The sequence below is a fragment of the Microcaecilia unicolor genome, chromosome 1 (genome assembly GCF_901765095.1).
Source record: "Microcaecilia unicolor chromosome 1, aMicUni1.1, whole genome shotgun sequence".
NCBI lineage: Eukaryota > Metazoa > Chordata > Amphibia > Gymnophiona > Siphonopidae > Microcaecilia > Microcaecilia unicolor.
This window is the reverse complement of record NC_044031.1, coordinates 55,020,409-55,041,060: the sequence shown is the minus strand read 5'-3', so window position 1 is coordinate 55,041,060 and position 20,652 is coordinate 55,020,409. Positions and strand designations below refer to the sequence as shown.

Sequence of the window (20,652 nt, the reverse complement as noted above, 5' to 3'; positions counted from 1 at the left end):
GGGGGGATAATGACTCTGTACAGGTTACTGGTATTGTAGATGCAACAGAACAAAAGTCACGGTATACACTCCAAGCAGTCTGACTCAGGAGCTACATCAGGAAATACCGCATCATTGAAAGGGAGATAGATAAATGGAATGGTCTTCTGTAGTAGGTGGTAGAGAAAAACAGTAATGGTATTCATTTCATGATAAAATAGGCAATGAACATTGCTGGTTACAAACAAATGAGTGAAGTTAAAGGTTAAATGTGATCTCTGCCACCACAGCAGGAACGAGGACAGGTAGACTAGAGAGGGCCTGAGGTCTTTGTCCATGCCACTCTGTTTCGACCACACAGCTGACAATTTCTCAACTGTTCCAGCAGCAGGAATGCTCTGCAAGTCTATCACAGTGGTAGCGTGCAGAGGAGAATGAGGTTTATAAAGAGATCTTGGAAGAATCTTAAGGAAACTTCAGACCGCTCAGAACATGGCAGCAAGGCTTATCTATGGTAAAACAAGATTTGAAAGCGCAAAACCCCTTCGTGAAAAACTGCACTGGTTACAAATCAAAGAGCGTATTGCCTTCAAGATTTGTAATTTGGTTCACAAAATAATCCATGGCCTAGCTCTGGGCTACATGTCTGAACTAATCAACTTACCAATTAGAAACATGAATCAGCAAGGACGTACCTAAGCCTTTACTTCCCAAGATGCAAGGGCCTGAAGTATAAATCAACATATTCGTCCATCTTTTCCTACATATGCACACAGCTCTGGAATACATTACCAAAAGACCTGAAAACCCTAAAGACTCTCCTTTTCAAAAAGGCATACCCCACAAAACTGACATAAACACCGAATAATGAAACACAACAATTAAACTAGGAAATAGACAACACTCAATCCTTTGCCGCATGATCTCACCCTTGCAAATCTAATCAACTGCACTATCCACTCTGTATTTGTTCATACTGGAGTCTATAACCACCTCTCCGGAACTATGTAAGCCACATTGAGCCTACAAATAGGTGGGAAAATGCGGGATACAAATGTAACAAATAAAAATAAATAACAAATAAAAAGTACGGGAAGAAAGAAGGTATAAGAAAAGCTACCCGGAGCCAGTACTTCCAGTCAAGATCCTGGATATACTGTAACAAGGTTTTCTTCATTGGCGAATTCATTTGGTCCAAGGTTGGATGGGCAGCTCTGTTCTTGGAAGACAAAGTTTACTCAACAGAGTGGAAAAATGAAACAAACCTTATCTACAAAGCATGAGTGGCAAATGCAATGAATACAAATCAATCAAGCAAATTTACTTACAATATTGTTTTCTGTCTCAATGCATGTCCATGTTAACATAATTAAAGGAAATTGATGCATGCGTTTAAAATTGACACAAGGCCTCCTGGAGTATAGCAGCGAAAATAAAAACGGGGGTTGGGGGGGGGGTGTTGGAAAAAGCTCTAGTTCTTAGTCAAATAGGACTCTGGATTAGTCAGGCTCCCGGAAACGAGGCTCTTGGAATCAGTCTATGATGGAAGGAATGATGATGAGTTAGCTGGAATCCTTCAGTGAGGAGTTCTTGGATTGCTTGACCTTCAAGATTTCCTGCAAAATACAGACAAGTTAAAACACTTTGGAGGAAGGAAGGAATAACATGTGTGTGACTTGAAGGTGTAAATGACAACAGGGAATTTTTCTGGGATATACTTCTAATCACAATTCTAGAATAAAACAAGTGGACAAAGCACGTAAAGCAAGACTCACAGAATTCTTTCCAACCTCTTTGCATATAAATGCATGCTTGTGTGTGTGCATATGCTGTGTATCTGATCAGGAGAGAAGCGAGGAAGGCAGTCTGAAAGATGCAAGTCCTTAATCACTATAATCACAGTGAATCAGTGATTGTATACTGCTGCTACTGGAATTGATAAACGGTTTACAGAGATTCAAGTTAGCTCTCAACAGATTCTGGATAAGTTGGAAGATTTATAGAACTGGAGCCATCACTACAATTTGTGTTTCGGGGGATCCCGGAAACCCTGACTTACAGCAACTCTGACGAGGTGGTTCAGAGAATTGTCAGTGCCCTCTTTAGCGGCGCCCAGTAGGACTAACCGCCAGAGAAGGTATGTTTGGAGTGAGTCCATAGGCCCTCCCAGAATAATAAACCCAAGAACATTATCGCTTGTTTTAGCAATTACAAGCTGAAAGAGAAAATACATAAGGCCAACTGCCCAGAGCACTTTTGCTGGGACTCATACCAGGATCTAGCAGGAGCACTCTCCAGAGCCAAATGGAGTTGCAACCACTTACTTAATATCTAAGGTCTCATGACATCTGGTACCAGTGGAAGCAGTCATTTGTCCTGCTATTTTATAGTAAGGGCAAACTGTACCAGGAGGACTGCGAGATCTTTTCTGATCTGGATATGACCACCTGGGCCCTGTTTCAGATGAAAGCAGTCCTGGGGCCACGTGCGATGCTTACGTGGCAGAGGGTCCCTAAGAACAAGTGCCCAAAAAAAGGGGGATGCAGTGAGGGAGGGAGGGGGTCACCATTTCTTCCCACCTGTCTATTCCATGGTCACCATCTCACTTCTTTGTTTTTTCCACCCCTATTTCCAGCATCTGTCCCTCTAAAACAACCCCCCTTGGTCCCCATCTCTCTTTCACCATGCATCTCTTTCTGCATTCCCGAACCCCCTGTGGTCTGCATCTCTCTCTCTCTCTTTCTCTGAGCACCTCTTTCTGCATTCCTGAACCCCCCTCGCCCCAGTCCGCATCTTTCTCTCTCTCCCTCCCTCACCATTCCCAAATGCCCCCCCCCCACAATCCCCATCTCTCGCTCGCTCTCTCCCTCTTTCACCAGGCACCTCTTTCTGCATTCTCAACCCCCCCCCCCCCCCCCCCCCCCCCCCCCCCCCCCCGTGGTCCGCATCTCTCCGCTCTCTCTCTCTCTCTTCCTCTTTATACATTCCTGAACACCCCCCTCCCGCCATGATCCGCATCTCTCTCTCGCTCTCTTCCCTTCCTTTCTCCCGGCACCTCTAGGTGCTCCAACCTGCAGCGCTGAACCATGCTTCTCCCTCTGCTCTAAGCCTCTCTCTGTAGCATCTTGCCTGGAAATAGGAAGTTCTGTCAGAGGAGGCGGGACGCTACAGAGAAGCTTGGAGCGGAGAGATAAGCAGCACGGTTCAGCGCTATAGCGGGTCAGAGGAGCAGCAGAAAAGTTACGGTGGGGAGGAAAATACAGTAATGCTGGATGAAGGCGAGACCTGCCATTAACGTGCATTAAAATTTTTAATGCACGTTAAACATTAAACATGTTAATTGCGTTATTAATATGTTAAATGTACAACCCTAGAAATTTCTGCATCTGGTAGGCAGTGGAAGAGAAATAAACCAAATCTCAAAAAAAAAAAAAAAAACCACCCCAATACATCTATGGGAGAAGCAGCTCCAATAGCTGCAGTATCCATACACTGATTCATTGTAACAGAGGGGCATTTGATACGATGTCCAAGTCCAATATCGCCATTTTCCAGACGTGTTTGTGCTCAGTATATTTCTTTAGGCAGTGCCGTAGCGAGGGCTAATGGCACCCGGGGCTGGTTGCCGCTGCGCACCCCTCCCCCTCCGGACTACGAACCCCCCCCCCCCCCCCCCCCCCCCGGACCGCATTCTTACCTGCGGGAGGGCCGATCCGCCCCGGGTGCACGTCACTCGGAGCTGCGTCGGCCCCGCTGGTTCCCTGCTCTCTCTGCCCCGGAACAGGAAGTAACCTGTTCCGGGGCAGAGGGAGCAGGGAACCAGCGGGGCCAGCACCCCCCGAGCGCGTGCACCCGGGGCGGACCGCCCCTCCCTTCCTACGCCACTGTCTTTAGGTACCATTTAAAAACAAACATAAAAAACCGTCCTACAGAAAAATGTACTAAAGCAAGCGATAGGGAACCATTCCTAGTAAACTCACCACACAGACATCACAACAGAGCAGATGGGCAGCCTAGTGGTCAGTGCAGTGGATGTGACATAAAGGAACTCAGGTACAACTCCCACTTTAACACCCTTATTTTGTATTGTGAGCCCTCCAGGAACACCTGAAAACCTACTGTACCTAACTGAACACTACTACAAATGCCCTCAGGTCTGCTAATTGTACCTATAGATAGGTGTTGGTATTTTGTGGGTTTTGGAAGACTCAAAATTTCAATCACAAGTGTACTAGTTAGAGTGGGATATGGACCTGGGTCCCTTTCTCTATAGTCGACTGCACTGACCACTAGCCTAATCCTGGGACCAGCTTCCTATTCTAATAGGAATGGCCATAATATCTGAAGCTGTCACAGAGCCTGGTATGTACTGTCACATTTTGGGGGAGTGGGGGGTCAGTGACCACTAAGGAATTATGTCTTAATCCCTTCAGTGGTCAGCTGGTCAGTTAGAGCACCTTTTTGTGACTTAGTCATGACTGAAACAGGTCCACATAACAATGTCCCCAATTTTGCCCTAGAGATGTTTTTATTTTGTTCCATTATTCCAAAAACACATCCAAATTCCTGGTCTGCCCAAATCCTGCCCCCTCCAAGCTCCTTTGCAACTTACACAAACTCTGGAGTAAAACGTCCCAATTCTGACTTTCGAAAATTGCAATTTAGATGTTTTGACAAGAAAAAGGTCCATCTGCTGCTTTTGAGACATTTTTCTCTTTTGAATACGAGTGCCATAGTGATTAACGGAACTGCACTTTTCAAACGGCCTTCCCCTCTCATTTCCTCTCCTGATCACAGACGCACGGAAAGCAAACATACAGCCCAACACACAAACATGTACCCCGTCCTCCCCACTCCACACACATATACATATGCATTTACATGTATAGAGTTCAAAAAGAATTGCATAAGCCATGCTCTGCATGCTTTCTCTGCTTGTTAGACATGCAAACGGTCTATATCTCTTCTAAAATTGTCCCATCATCTAACATTAAACTTTAACCTCCTTACTTCCTGAAGGACCTTCTTCAGATTGGAATAGGCTTCTTCTAAATCATCATTGATAATGATCACATCAAAGAGGCCTGGCTCTTTACCTATCAAATTAAAGAAGAAAGGTAGGTTATGATACAAATGGAATATATGTCATTTAATTAAGGTCTGTTAGAGTGCAAGACACAAGCCTCTCCAAGATTCATATACTAACAACAGTAAGCACAGAACATGGCAGATGTAATAGATGACCAAAGTTAGAATACTCAAAACGTGAAAAGAATGTCTACGGATATCACATACTTTTGTATATCAGACAATATAGTTGTTTTAGATGTTATTTCTAATTTCACATATAACAAATAAATATAAATAATAAAGCTATATATATCTATATATATAAAAGGCACCACTGAAGCCTCCAGCCAGAAGTGTGAAGCGCCAGAGATATCCAGTTTCCCCATAAGTGAAGGAAAACAGCACAGCACGAAATCCCAGGAAACAGTGAAGGACTCAGAGGGGGGAGAGGGAGGGAGAGAGGGCAGAGGGCAGGGACACACACTAGGAGTGGCCTAGTGGTTAGGGTGGTGGACTTTGGTCCTGGGGAACTGAGGAACTGAGTTCGATTCCCACTTCAGGCACAGGCAGCTCCTTGTGACTCTGGGCAAGTCACTTAACCCTCCATTGCCCCATGTAAGCCGCATTGAGCCTGCCATGAGTGGGAAAGCGCGGGGTACAAATGTAACAAAACAAACACTCCCACATGCACACTCTGAAGAAAACCTTGCTAGCCTCCCCGTTTCATTTGCATCAGAAACGGGTTTTTTTTTTACTAGTATATTTATAATGTTTTAGTTTTCCAGACTCCTGATGCAGGCATGGTCTGTGTCAGGTCCTTGAAGTGTTCTGTCGGATATTGCACTGTTCACCGATGTAGACAATGAAAAAGAGGAAAAAAATCCAAGACTCAAAATTTAAAAATTACATTATTATTGTGAAGAGTCCACTACATTCGTATATGAAAATATGAATTTGTTTCAATCCAATACTTTTTTTGAAAATCAAGGAAAAGACCTCAAAACGCCCTACAGCTTACTTATGATTTTCAGCGGCTTTAACTGAAGGCGTGGTGTTCATCACTGGTCATAAAAACCTCGCTTTTTAAAATTTGTATTCTTTACTTGAAATATATTCAAACTTAATTTTCTTGGGGTTTTTTTTTTTTTTGTTTTTTTTGAAAACTTCAATGCTTTCCCTTTTGTGAACTTCAATGATTTCTATTATATTCCGAAACCACATCATTTATTTCTAATCTTATGCAAATTGTCTTATATGCTGTGAGCAGTACTTTTCAAGCCTAACAATGTCGAGCACTTTTCTGTTGCCCGACAGCGGCCACATCTGTTTCGCTTTTTCAGCTTTTTCAAGGGCTGTGCGTCTACGTAGATGGCATTGATTAGTCTTTAATTACATTGTCTCCTGTTAGCCTGCAGCTCGATACTGCTACAGTATTTTGGTCCACACCTCCCAAAAATGCGAAAGATGTCCTCCCACTGGACGAAGAGAATATTGGGAGGCATTAGGCACTCTAGCTGACTAAGAGGAAGACTGTCAGTATGAAAGGGAGTACCTTAAAGCAGGACTTCTAATCATATTGCTGATAACCAGGTCGATACCATCTACTGTCTCGAAATGGAGATCAAGAGCCCCCTGAAGACGGACGATCAGAAGTTTCCAGCTTATCCTCCAGCAACCTCTGTGGCTTAGTTTACCCCAGCTTTTTCACTAAGTTACTGAGATCTTCTCCAAATAGCCAATTGCCCCAAAAGGGCAATTTAAGTAGTCATGACTTAAAGTTGCATCCGCTACCCAATGTTGACTTGCAGTGATAGCCAAAGACATACTGCAGGCTGTAACCCATAACATGTCATAAATAGCATCCACCAAGTAGGCCGACCCTGATTCCAGCTGGGTGTTGTGGCGCCCATCTTGTGGCATCAGCAATCTGCCACACTTCAGGCATGCTCTAGCCACGAACAAGCTGCACACTGTCACTTGAAGGCACAAAGAGGCTACTTCAAAGGCACATTTCAGCAAGCCTTTTAGATTCCTAACCTGTAGGACATTTGGGTCAATGACCCCTTCCAACAGAAAGGAGGTCTTCTTAGTCACCACCTTAACAAGGAAGTTCACCCTGGGAAGCTGCAATTTCTCTTTCTCCTATGGAATAAATGGGTAGAGGTGAAAGCCATGGCTCTTCCACCCTCAGCCCCGTGTCCAGTGAGACTCATTCTGCTGTATTCAGGTCCTGAATGTCTGGATGCATTGGGAAGGCCTTAGAAGGACCTCTAAGTCCACTCATGATAGCACTACTACTACTTATCATTTCTATAGTACTACTAGATGCAGCGCTGTACACTGGACATAAATAGACAATCCCTGCTCTACAGAGCTTACAAAGATGGAACTCCTGACAGTGAAGATGAAGGCTCCTCAATGGAAAGCACTGCCAGTGCCTTAGAAATAAGAGTACTGAGCTCCTCTTTATGAATCACCTTCAGTACTTTTGGGTCATCCCTCTTCTCATAAGGAGCTCTCCCTCAATGATAGCTTCTCTGAATAGACCGAGGCCACATCAGATAAGGAGGGAGAAGCAGAGATAGACCTCCAGGAGTGGACAGATAAGGCTAAATGAGATCTCTTAGGAGCTGTAGAGGCAGTGGGGTGAGAAACTGAAGCACCTTGCAGCAACTCTGACTGTTCCTGCTTCAGTAAATAGGCCTGGTGTAAGAGCGATACAAACTCTGGAGAAAACAAAGATCCCGATGCAGCTGAATGTTCTGTTGGGCTTTGAGGTTGTAAAGTGGATGCTGTGCTCCGCATTTGATCAGACAGTTGGCCCCGACAAAAAGGCACCAGTTTCCGTGCTCTCCTGCATCAAACTGCATGCCGGCTCTTGCCGGAGAGATCGAAGTCCCCGGCATATTTGGATGCTGCGCCAAATCCAAAGATGTGCTGCTGCCAACCGTTTCCCCAATGTCCTAAGGGATTCCCGTCTTACACGCACTGCAATGCCCCGATGCCGGACAATCGGTTCCCACAGTGGGAAAACTGCTTAACTGCCTCCGCGGGACTCGCCATTCATCCCAATTGGCACAAGCACAGCACAACGCAGTCCAAAGCGGTGAGTCAGGATCCCTCCCCTGCACCAAGTAGAAATTGTAGCCCTCCAAGGAGTTCCGAGTTAAACTTTAGTCAGAATTACCACTGCCATCTGCTCCTCCCAAGCTCACAGTCTCCACAAGTCTTACCACAGATGAGAAAAGTTCAGGACTGATTCTCTGTCCCGCACTCTCCAGGACTCCAGCAAACCTTGTTCCTTCTTTTTTTTTTTTTTTTTTTAAGGTTGCTGTACTGGAAGAGGAGAGCTTCACAGGAAACAGGAAAGAGGTGAGTGGAGGGAAGAAGCAAATTTATGGGGCACCAGGGGCAGGGATCTGAAGACCTCCAGATATGACTCTGCAGACTCAAGCCATCCGCAAAGCTCAACTGGGGACCAGCTGACCAACTGGGCCAGGAGCAAATCACTCAGAACCAGAGGCTATAAAGTGTGTCCACCCACCTGGTGCAGATAGAAAATACTGAGGAGCTGGACTGGATGCCAAGAGATATGCCTCAGCTCAGTTTTTAGGTCTCTATCTCCACCTGCTGGTTGATGAACTCAACTATCCCACAAGTTTTGGAATAGTGGGAAGCTACGTAAATTAGACATACAAAAAGTCCCCCCCTCCAAAAAATAAGGTAAAGCACTACATCTTCAATATGCACTAACATATATTTCTCAAAATTATCATCACAATTTTTTTTGGGGGGGGGGGGGAGGAGGGGGGGTTATGGACCATCATACTTGAAAGCAGGCATTCAACCATTTGTACTTTCAACATTATAATCAGTCCATATATTCAAAAAACGTTTTCAAAAAATGTTGTGCACTGACACCACCAGTGATATAGCAAAAAAGATAAATACTTTTTTTTCTTTTTAGGTTTCATATTTTTATTAGTTTTCAATACAGTACAAACAATGAGTAACAACTGTGCAACATGAATCATGAACTGGTGGACCAAGCCAATAATAAAGAGAGGAGAAGAGAGAGGAAGGAAGAGGGAAAAACAAAAAAAAACTTACATGCAAATGCCATACACAGTCAAAGAGAAACAACAGCTAGTGATATTAAGCACAACATATTGCATGTTGACTTTTAAAATAAGATACCAATGAAGACCATTTCTCCTTGTGCATGGCAAACTTAAATGATTTTTTTTGCTAAGCATATTTCATACGTATAAGTTTGGTACAACAGATTCCACCATTCTTGATACGTGACCTGACCCAAGGACTTTCAATGCGAAAGAATTACCTTCAAGGCCAATGAAAGCAGAGTATTAAGGAGTACGCATTCATTAGGTGGCAAGCGGTTCTGAACACATTGGCCCTTAAGTATCAAGTGTTTATAAGATATTGAACCCGGAAGATGAAAAACACCTACTAGCAACGACCAAATATCTTTCCAGTAACTTTGAACACATACACATAAGGTGCTTAAGAGTGCCTTGCTGAGACTGGCAAGACCAGCAAAGGGTGGAATTTGAGGAATCAATCATATGCAATCTAAGAGGCATCCACAATGCCCTATGCATGAAAAAGTACATAAATTGCAACACAGATGAGGAATTGGAGCATTTAAACAAGGACCCCCAGGCCCGTTCCCATAAACTGTCGGAGACAGACTCCTGAATATCTTCCTCCCAACACTTGCTCAGGCCGGCGCATCTAGGGGAGGAGCTTGCCAACAGCAGCTGGTATATGTGGGAGGCAACATGCCCTGCGTGGTGAAACCGATGGCTGATGGTGACGATGTCAGGTGTTTGTGGCATCTGCCGTATGTGAAGTGCACTCTAAGCATAGAACTAAGCTGCAACCACCGATAAACTGGGAATACTTTAATTCAAAACTGCAAATCACCAATAATATAGCAAAAATATATATTACTTAAATACAAAATTGGTCAAAAAAAAAAAAAGTCCAAAAACTGAGGTAAAATATTACACTACAATTTTGAAGTTAGGTATTATTTATATATTTACTACTGTATACCACTGGTGGTTTCTATGTACAAATTTTTTGAAACCTTATTGAAAAACTATTTTTGAATATACGTGCTGATGGTTCTAATGTTGAAGCTATAAATGGCTGAATGTCTATTTAAAGTGTCCATAAATCCTAAAACATTTTATGATGATAATTTTGAAAATTTAGTGGTTATGAGGCCTTTATACTACTAGGCACAACATATGCCCTATATACCTTTTCAACCTAGGCATCTAGTTATAAAAATTGTGATTTAGAAAACAGAAAAACATCCTAAACAATCTAAAACAAAATACCCAGCTGCCAAGTTGACAGAACCATGCTTTAGCCTAGTGGTTCCCAAACCTGGTCCTGGAGGCACCCCAGTCAGTCAGATTTTTAGGATATCCACAATGAATATTTGTGTGAGATATTTGCAAGCAGTGGAGGCAGTGCATGCAAATCTCTCTCAAGAATATTCATTGTGGATATCCTGAAAACCTGACTGGCTGGGGTGCCTCCAGGACCAGGTTTGGTAACCCTGTTTTAGCCAAAAAAAAGCAGGAAAACAAAGCTATTTGGCCATTTCTAGTCACAATTCCTAATGCAGTGTCATTAATTTGCAAAATGAAATATGATTTGCCAACACTATAACTATCTATTTTAATTATTACATGTTGGGGATAAAACCAAAACACCCCTTTACCCAGAGAACAAGCACAGCAAAGACATGTACCACAAAAGCATCCATCCAAGCATTACCCCTTCACCTTATCTCAGCCTTCCTGTAATGTGATCACAGTTGGTCTGACAAATGGACAAAAGGTTAGGGCTGGAATGAGTTCCAGTGCTTAACTATCTGCTAAGTGAAAAAAATATTTCCTCCTATTTGTTTTAAAAGCACTGCTAAATGGTCTCCGCCGCCATGACCACACTTCCCCCTAAAGATACAGTCAAACACTCACCAGAAGAGGGCAGCACACTTCCCACCCACAGCGGAACCTCCCAGGGAAGAATGCCACTGAACAGGCTCAGCAGGCTGAAGGCTGCAGCTCCGAAGACGCTTCAGCTGCTTGCTGTCCCACCTGAAGCTGCAAAGCCCATCTCCTGTATAGCATTTTTTTTTTATATGGCTGAAACCAACAGAAACTCTGGGAGGATGGGGACCTCGGAGTGAGGCAGGATCCCAGGCCAACAGGTATGGGACTTGATATTCCGCCTTTCTGAGGTTTTTGCAACTACATTCAAAGCGGTTTACATATATTCAGGTACTTATTTTGTAACAGGTGTAATGGAGGGTTAAGTGACTTGCCCAGAGTCACAAGTAGCTGAAGTGGGAATCGAACTGAGTTCCCCAGGATCAAAGTCCAGGCTGATGGGAGATATAATAGAGGTCTGTAAAATAATGAGTGGAGTGGAGTGGAACGGAATGGGTAGGGGGCATGCAATGAAGCTACTAAGTAGTAAATTTAAAACAAACTAGAAAAAATATTCCTTCACTCAACATGTAATTAAACACTGGAATTCGTTGCCAGAGAATGTGGTAAAAGCAGTTAGCTTAGCAAGGTTTAAAAAAAGGTTTGGATACTTTCCTAAAAGAAAAGTCCATAATCTATTATTAAGATGGACTTAGGAAAATCCACTGTTTATTTCTAGGATAAGAAGCATAAATTCTGTTTTACTGTTCTGGGATCTTGCCAAGTACTTATAACCTAGATTGGCCAATGCTGGAAACAGGACACTGGGACTGATGGACCTTTGGTCTGTCCCACTATGGCAATGCTTATGTCTTATTATGGAACCATGCAACGTGCTTGTAGCCTGTACACAGTTTTGCGTAAATTCTGCATTAGGCAGTTGAGCAGAATTCCCCCAGAAGTAACATATCTATCTGCAGATTCAGATCCTTGTCGTATTGAACAGGGACATACTCACTAATTTCCATATCTTTGATAGCAGCATTTAACCTCTTCTGTAAACTGTCTTCAGTTTCTGTTTTTCTGCCTCTTAATCTCTTTTCCTAAAACAAGCAAAGAAAACAGATATCAACTAACTTAATGAACTCAAAACAAAAATGTCCTACAAAACCATAACCAGCACATGGCTTTGTTTTAGGAGAATGAACTTGCACAGAGCTATTACATGTGGTAAAAACATGGTTTAAAGCAGTAAGGCTATGATTTTAAAACAATTTTTACTGAACAAATGGATAAAGAAAAAAAAATAAATAGTCAAACCTTCACATGTTCAATTTGTTCAATATTTTTACATTTTTTCATATATTTCTCCCCATCCATCATCTATACTATGACTATGAAATAATACAAAAACGAAAATACGATAAGTGTGCTACACTGGTCATCCACATTTGTTTTATACTATTTCTCCTCCTTCCTCCCTTCCCCCCCCCCCCCCCCCCCAACGGCACCTCAAATCATGCAAATCCTAGAATATTCCCTCCTCCCTACTCTGAGGTTGCTATTTATAGTAAGGCCTGCTTTCTTCTTACTTTCAGAACCTGCAATGTTATGATTTAAAAAGAACCAGGTTTTAAGATTTACAAGAAACTCCAAAAAATGTGTTTTTCTTTTTTTTACAGTGGGACTTAGATAAGGACCTGGTGCTTACGAAGGGAGAGTACATTTCTGACGTCAAGTGGATACATACCTGACATCAAAATCCCTTTTGGGAAGTATGAACTCCCCCTCAAATCACAAGTCAGGAACCTTGGAATACAGTTAGATTCAACACTTTCTCTGACTCAAATCCAAGCAACCTTCAAGAGCTGCTTCTACTATTTGCAACAGTTATGCTGCCTCTCTCCTTACATCGAGAAGGTAAATCTTATCCCAGTTGTGCATGCCATGGTAACGTCAAGACTGGATTATTGCAATGCACTATACAATGGTCTGACTACAAAGGGCCTGCACCAGCTCCAGTTGATTCAGAATACAGCAGCAAGACTCAAAGAAGGTTGCAAGTGGGGTGACCATATCACACCATTTTTGCAAAAACTTCACTGGCTACCAGTACAATACAGGGCTAAATTTAAAACTCTATGTCTGATCTTCAAGGCCCTGAAAGGAAATGGCCCCGAGTATCTGAAGAATAGGATGATCCTCCACACACCGCCAAGGACACTTAAGTCCTCCCAAGGACTTTCACTAACTACACCCTCTCCAAAAGACATTACGCGATATGATACCCACAAGCGAGCCTTCTCTGGAGTAGTCTCCACACTCTGGAATGCATTGCCTGAAAGGCTCCGCTTAACACAAGACTACCTCTACTTCAGGAAGCAGGTGAAAGCTTGGCTCTTCAACCAAGCCTTCAACGGAAGAAGTAACTAACTTGTTAGTCTCACTCACACACACACAAGGATTGACTCGGGCTGCACATACTGCAGCGGGACATTTTTATCCACTCCTACCCTAGCTGAGATCATATTTAACCATCTCTCTGACCTCACAAGCAACTTTCTTCAAATCAATTACCTTGCTTTCTAATTCTTCCTACTCTCTTACTCATCTATATGTTACAACTTTGCCTTACCCTTCACTACCAATTATAATGTTCTAGTACATATTGTGTTGTCATTGCAAGTAGTATACCATGCCATACTTTGTATTGTTGTTCGAATATTTTTACTGCTCTAATTGCCTATTGCTCATGTTTGATCTATTCTTACTGTACACTGCCTTGAGTGAATTCCTTCAAAAAGGCAGTAAATAAATCCTAATAATAATAAAAGGTGGCAGACCATTTGGCATCTAGTGATCATCATATGGTATGGTTCAATATTAAAACAGAAGAAAGGGCTCATTCGAGATTGAAGGTCCTGGATTTCAAAGGAACTAACTTTGCCGAGATGGGGGGACTTTCTCAAGGAACAGATAGTGGGATGGGAACAGGAGCTATATTAAAGGCAAGTAACCTTTATGTTAGAAAATTACATAAAAGTAAGAGAAAAAGAAGGCCTCTGGTACTCGAATGTAGTAGCTGAAAAGATAAGGGTAAGGAGGCTAGCCTTCGCACATTATAAGACAACTCAGAAAGATAAAGACAGGAGAGAATACCTGAATAAGCGAAGAGAAGCTGGAAAAGCTATCAGGAAAGCGAAGCGGCAAATGAAGAAAAAGATAGCTAATACAGTAAAATTGGGGGATAAGACCTTTTTCAGTTATGTAAGTGACAAAAGGAAGTGCCATAATAGCATTGTGAGGTTCAAAGCTGAGGGAGAGAAATATGTGGAAGATGATAAGGAAAAGGCTGAACTGCTTAACGATTATTTTAGCTCTGTGTTCACGAAAGAAAGACCGGGGGTAGGGCTGCAGAAAACAAAGGCTAAAGGGGATGGATGTATGGTAGACCAAGACCCGTTTACGGAGGACTGTGTTCGTGAGAAGCTTGCCAAACTAAAAGTAGACAGAGCGATGGGGCCAGATGGGATACACCCAAGGGTGCTTAAGGAACTCGGAGAAGTTTTGTCGGCTCCACTGACGAACCTCTTCAATGCTTCCTTAGAAACTGGAGTGGTCCCGGTGGACTGGAGAAGGGCGGATGTGGTTCCTTTGCACAAGAGCGGAAGTAAGGAGGACGTTGGGAATTACAGACCTGTCAGTCTCATCTCAGTGGTGAGTAAGCTAATGGAAACGCTTCTAAACAGGAGGATTGTGAGATTTCTTGAACTAAATGGAATGCAGGACCCGAGGCAGCATGGCTTCACTAATGGCAGGTTGTGTCAGACGAATCTGACTGTCTTCTTCGACTGGGTGACCAAACAGTTTGGATGTTGGAGGGGCACTTGATGTGGTTTGCTTGGATTTCAGCAAAGCCTTTGACATGGTTCCGCACGGGCGACTGATAAATAAATTAAGTGCCCTCAGTTTGGGACCTAGAGTAACTGATTGGGTTAAAATTTGGTTGAATGGTAAGAGACAGAGGGTAGTGATAAATGGAGTTTGCTCTGAAGAAAAGGATGTTGTCAGTGTAGTACCGCAGGGATCGGTCCTAGGGCTGGCTCTTTTTAATGTCTTTTTGAGCGATATTGCGGAAGGGCTGTCTGGTAAGGTTTGTCTCTTTGCGGATGATACTAAACTCTGCAGCAGGGTGGACACCCTGGAGGGTGTGAATGACATGAGGAAGGACCTAGCAAAGCTGGAGGAATGGACCAATATTTGGCAACTAAGGTTTAATCCTAAAAAATGCAGGGTCATGCATTTGGGTCGCAAGAATCTGAGGGAACGGTACAATATAGGGGGTGAAGTGCTTCAGTGTATGAAGGAAGAGCAGGACTTGGGGGTGATTGTGTCTGATGACCTTAAAGCTTACAAACAGGTAGAAAAAGCGACGGTCAAAGCTAGAAGGATGCTAGGATGCATAGAGGCATGACCAGCAGGGAAAAGGAGGTGATAGTGCCAATGTATAAGTCTCTAGTACATAAGTTCATAAGTAATGCCACACTGGGCCAATCCAGGCCAAGGGCACGTGGCAAGCTTCCCAAACGTACAAACATTCTATACATTATTCCTGGAATTATGGATTTTTCCCCAAGTCCATTTAGTAGTGGTTTATGGACTTGTCCTTTAGGAAACCGTCTAACCCCTTTTTGAACTCTGCCAAGCTAACCGCCTTCACCACGTTCTCCGGCAACAAATTCCAGAGTTTAATTATGCGTTGGGTGAAGAAACATTTTCTCCGATTTGTTTTAAATTTACTACACTGTAGTTTCATCGCATGCCCCCTAGTCCTAGTATTTTTGGAAAGCGTGAACAGACGCTTCACATCCACCTGTTCCACTCCACTCATTATTTTATATACCTCTATCATGTCTCCCCTCAGCCGTCTCTTCTCCAAGCTGAAAAGCCCTAGCCTCCTTAATCTTTCTTCATAGGGAAGTCATCCCATCCCCGCTATCATTTTAGTCGTCTTTCGCTGCACCTTTTCCAATTCTACTATATCTTTCTTGATTTTAATTTTAATTGATGTTAATTTACTGTGTTCACTGCTGTGATACAACTGTCATTAGTGGTATACAAATTTAATAAACAAATAAACATTTGTAGTTGTAGCACTTTTTATTTTTACTCAGTATTATATTAGGTACTAACTGTTTTACTTCCTCTTAATGTGTTTTTTTATTGTACTCTTTCATTTAAGTATCAAATATGCATTTTACTTTTACTTAAGTACTTTGACCTAGTACTTTAAACGGCACTGTTAATTACAGGGCTGCCTTGCTTACTCCCCCCCCCCCCCCCCCCTTAAAAAGAGACAGGCGCAGCAAAAAAGCCTTATTCCCTAAACCAAGAAAAAAACCCTGCCCAGGGCAATTTGAGCGGGGGAATCTAGGCACCTGAGAGCTACAAAGGGAGCCCTTGGAGGACGCACCCAAAGAGTGTGAATAGGCAAGAGGGGTAGGGGGGATGGGGACCTACACCCCTTAGGCGAGATCCCTCGGTAACAAGCCAAAGGCTCAACCAGTGGCTCTAAGGAGTGCGACTAGGGGCTGCAGAGCCAAGCTCCGAGCTCAACCAGGTACAGTCCTGAGACTGGGATCTGGGAGTGGCCATTAGGCTCAAGCACGCTGGTGGCCATGGCCAGCAGAGCAGGGAGCTAGGCCAGGGACCGAGACCACAGCACAACCTACCACTTGATGGAAGGTAGAGAAAAATACTGGATTGATCCAGAGAGCACCACATATTATAGGCAGTGATGCCACTGGTTGAATTCTGTTTTCTCATCCCTTTCCACCAGCAGATGGAGGTAAACACCCGCTGGTTTAGAACAGTGTAAGCTGACGCTAAGAAAGAATCTATTTTAAAAAATATGTATATGCACAAGTCATACTGCCACTTAAGCAGGATTCAAATCAGAAACATTTTCTAAGTGTGACATCTGTGCCTCAGCAAAACATGCAAATTTAATTTAAAAAATTCAAGTAAAAAAATGTAATATGAAGATTAATAGCCATACATTATCACCATTTTATTTCATTTGCTTTCTTCATTATTCCAATTCTCCCACTTGCACTTATGACCACTTAAATACCACATTTCCCAGGATGCGAGAACAGGTACCTTATGAATGCCTGCAAATCAACAGGTTTTTTTTACTATTCCATTCTGGCTTAAGCCAGCTATTTCACTTACAAGAACTGCTGCAGACGGAGGATGGATGGAAATATAAATGGGCTTCAGTTCACTTTTCTTAATGTTTTTTACTCCCTGCATGTCGATATCTAGTATGCAGATCTGATTCTTTGCCTGCACCGTCTGGACAGCAGCTTTACTGGGGAGAAAAGACACAATGGGTGAGAGGAAAGAAAATTATGCAGAGCTGGGAGACATATGTTGCTAGAGGCAGCACGAAAGGGCTAAGCCTAAGAAGAAACTTCCCTTTTTATTCTTTCCAACCCAATAGAAGGCTGGAAAGAAATTATGCATTTTGGAGGTAATTCTATAACTTGGCGCAACGGTTACTAAGGTGCGCTAGAGTTTTTAGCACGAACTAACAATTAGCGCTAAAAGTGTTAGTGCACCTACAGCATGGCTTAGTAAACAGGGCCCTACGTTTATTAAAAACTTACTATACTGGTTATTCCAAGTAATACAAGGATCTAAGCGATGTACAATGTACAATAAAATAAAAAAACAAAAAGAAAAAAGGGAACACACCAGTGTATATAGGACAGAGGACATACATTCATTCAAAGGAACATTATAATACAACTAGTAAAAAAGGCCCGTTTCTGACACAAATGAAATGGGCGCTAGCATGGTTTTCCTCGGAGTGCGTATGTTTGAGTGTGTGTGAGAGATGGAGTGTGTGTGTCAGAGAGAGAATGAGAGGCAGAATGTGTGTGTGTGAGAGAGAGAGAGTGTTTGAGAGACAGGAGTGTCTGTGTGTGTGTGACAGAGGCTCCCCTCCCCACCCCCACCTCTCTGGTCTCAGGACCCCCTCCCCACCTCCCTCTCCCCTGCCCCCCCCCTGCAGCCATCCATGTCCAGCGACCCTCCTCTCCCCCTGCCCCCCCTGCAGCCACCCATGTCCAGCGACCCCCCCCAGCCACCCATGACCAGCGAGCCTCCCCTCCCTCCCCCCCCCGCGCATCAAACCCCCTCGCCACCCGCAGCTGCCATTGGTAACGCTGTCCGGCCGCTGCTGCTTCTCCTGTTGAGCAGCAGCAGCCGCTACAAAAAGAAAAAAAATCAATAAATGTTTTCAAACTTGAAACGCGGCACCTTACAAGCCATCAGGCATTGGCTGTCAGCTCTGCAGCCGCAACTCCTCTCGCCTCTCACGTTGCTGCGCTCCTCCGGGGTCGTACTCCTGGGTCAGTGACGTGGAGGCGAGAGGAGTTGCGGCTGCAGAGCCAACAGCCAATGCCTGATGGCTGTCTACGGTGCCGTGTTTCAGGTTTTAAAACATTTATTGCTTAACTTAACTTGAGCTGACGCTGCTGCCAGTAGTCCATACATGGTCATGCTTCCGCATGGGTGAAAACTGAGCATGTGCAGAGGGGCCGGTGTATGTTACCAGCTGCCATTTGGAAGAAAATTGGCTGCCTGAGGAGGAGGAAACCTTTAGCTGGTGGGATATGGGGATTCCCACCAGCCACAGCAAGAGTGCCACAATTTTGAGTGGGCCTGAGTCCAAATAGACCCACCTGTACCTAAGCACACTTTGTGTTCAAATCAAAGTGAGAAAAGATAGAGGAAGACTGAGCCTCTGGGTTGACCAAAGCTTATGATAGGGAATTCTGAACAATATATTAAAATTGTACTTTTTGAGTCATAAAAGGTTTCTCAAATTCAGTGTTATCTGAACAAATAAAGGGCAAATAATTTAAAACGTTATGTTCAAAATGTTCACATTTCTTGCACAGATTTGCTTCAGAAGTAACACACACACAGCCGTGCAGAAACACAAACTTACAACTAGGCAGAGGTGTTGGAAATACTTTCGTGAGGCATGCTCTGCATATTCTCCCCACCATGTACCCCTCCCCTCCTGCTACACCCCCATCCCTGCTGGTTTATTAGCGATTCATATGTTTATTTAATTTCTTAGCTCTCGTTTTTACTGTGAAACCTAGTGACTAAATTGTATAGTTTTCCTAATAGTTGTTATGCATGGAGACACATAGTAACTGAACTATACAGTTTGCTCTGCATACTGCCAACTAGTGGTGAAGAAGTGTGACAATACCTGCTGCACTGCTATAGTGGCACCCTGTGGTCAAAATGTAAAATGCATCCTTTCAAATTGGTTGATAGTAACATCTTTTCCCTTTTACCAATGGAATGTTTGAAACTATCCCTCCCCTGTTCCTTCCGGATCACAAACACAGAGACAGACAACCTCTATAGTTTCTTTAAATATTTTTCTTTGTTCTAACACTGCCATTGTTAGCTCCTCTCCTCTTTATTGTGAACTAATGGTAGTAGCTGAGTTTTATTTGCTTTTGCCTTATCTTTATTAAGTGATTTTTTTTCTTCAGTGTACTGCCATTTTCTTTATTGCAGTAATATACAATATTGTATATATTTGAAATTAATAAATAAAAAATGTTAAAAAACAAACACAGGGACAACACACACACACATGTTTACATAGACATATGCAGATGGGTTGGAAAGAATTCCACGAGCTATGCTTCACATACTTTCCCCACTTATTTTGAGACAATTTATACTGTCTACTAAATGAGTTAAATACAGTAGTAAAACATCTTTTCAATTACATGCTACAGACACCTACTAAGAGTGAGTGCACTGTAAAGCAATGTACATCTATATATCTATCTCTATGTATGTGAGTGTGAGAGAGAGAGAGAAGGAAATTTTCAAATGGCATTTGTCATGCCTATCGGAGGGTATTATGCACAGAAATTGTGCTTTTGAAAATTGCCCAACACATATGCACAAAAGTAACTGTCCTGGTGGCAGGGCTGGGACAGGGAATGCACTCATGTGTATACTTTTCAATTTATTAAGTATTCATGGAAAAAAAATACCCACACAAATTAGCAGGTGCAAATCCATGTACATACTTTTCCTCATGGAAATTGATGAAGTCTATGCATAAGTCCATGAGTGAAGAGACAACTTTCCAACAAAGCACATGTATAAAGTCTGTGACAAAGGGGGGCATAATCGAAAGGGGCGTCCAAGCTTTCCTGAGGACGTCCTCGCAGGATGTCCCGGAGAAGGTGTGGGGAAACTCGTATTATCGAAACAAGATGGGTGTCCATCTTACGTTTCCATAATACAGTCAGGGACGCCCAAATCACGAAATTTAGGTCAACCTTAGAGATGGTCGTCCCTGATTTTTGGCCATAATGGAAACCGAGGACGCCCATCTCAGAAATGACCAAATCCAAGCCATTTGGTCATGGGAGAAGCCAGCATTCATAGTGCACTGGTCCCCCTCACATGCCAGGACACCAACCGGGCACCCTAGGGGGCACTGCAGTGGACTTCACAGATTGCTCCCAGGTACATAGCTCTCTTACCTTGTGAGCTGAGCCCCCCAAACCCACTCCCCACA

At 43.3% G+C, this 20,652-nt stretch overlaps 1 protein-coding gene across 2 annotated transcripts in view; it reads right to left on the bottom strand.

Moving 5' to 3' along the window:
• Positions 1-775: 775 nt before the first annotated feature.
• Positions 776-20,652, bottom strand: part of GUK1 (guanylate kinase 1) — a 68,942-nt gene continuing 49,065 nt past the window's right edge. For both annotated transcript variants that reach the window (XM_030197400.1, XM_030197404.1), the window contains exons 5-8: positions 17,253-17,391; positions 12,037-12,121; positions 4,990-5,075; positions 776-1,595 (exon numbers count right to left, since the gene is read on the bottom strand). In XM_030197400.1, coding sequence (XP_030053260.1) covers positions 1,542-1,595; positions 4,990-5,075; positions 12,037-12,121; positions 17,253-17,391 — 364 coding nt within the window. In that variant the 3' untranslated portion in view covers positions 776-1,541. The remainder of the gene's footprint in view (positions 1,596-4,989; positions 5,076-12,036; positions 12,122-17,252; positions 17,392-20,652) is intronic.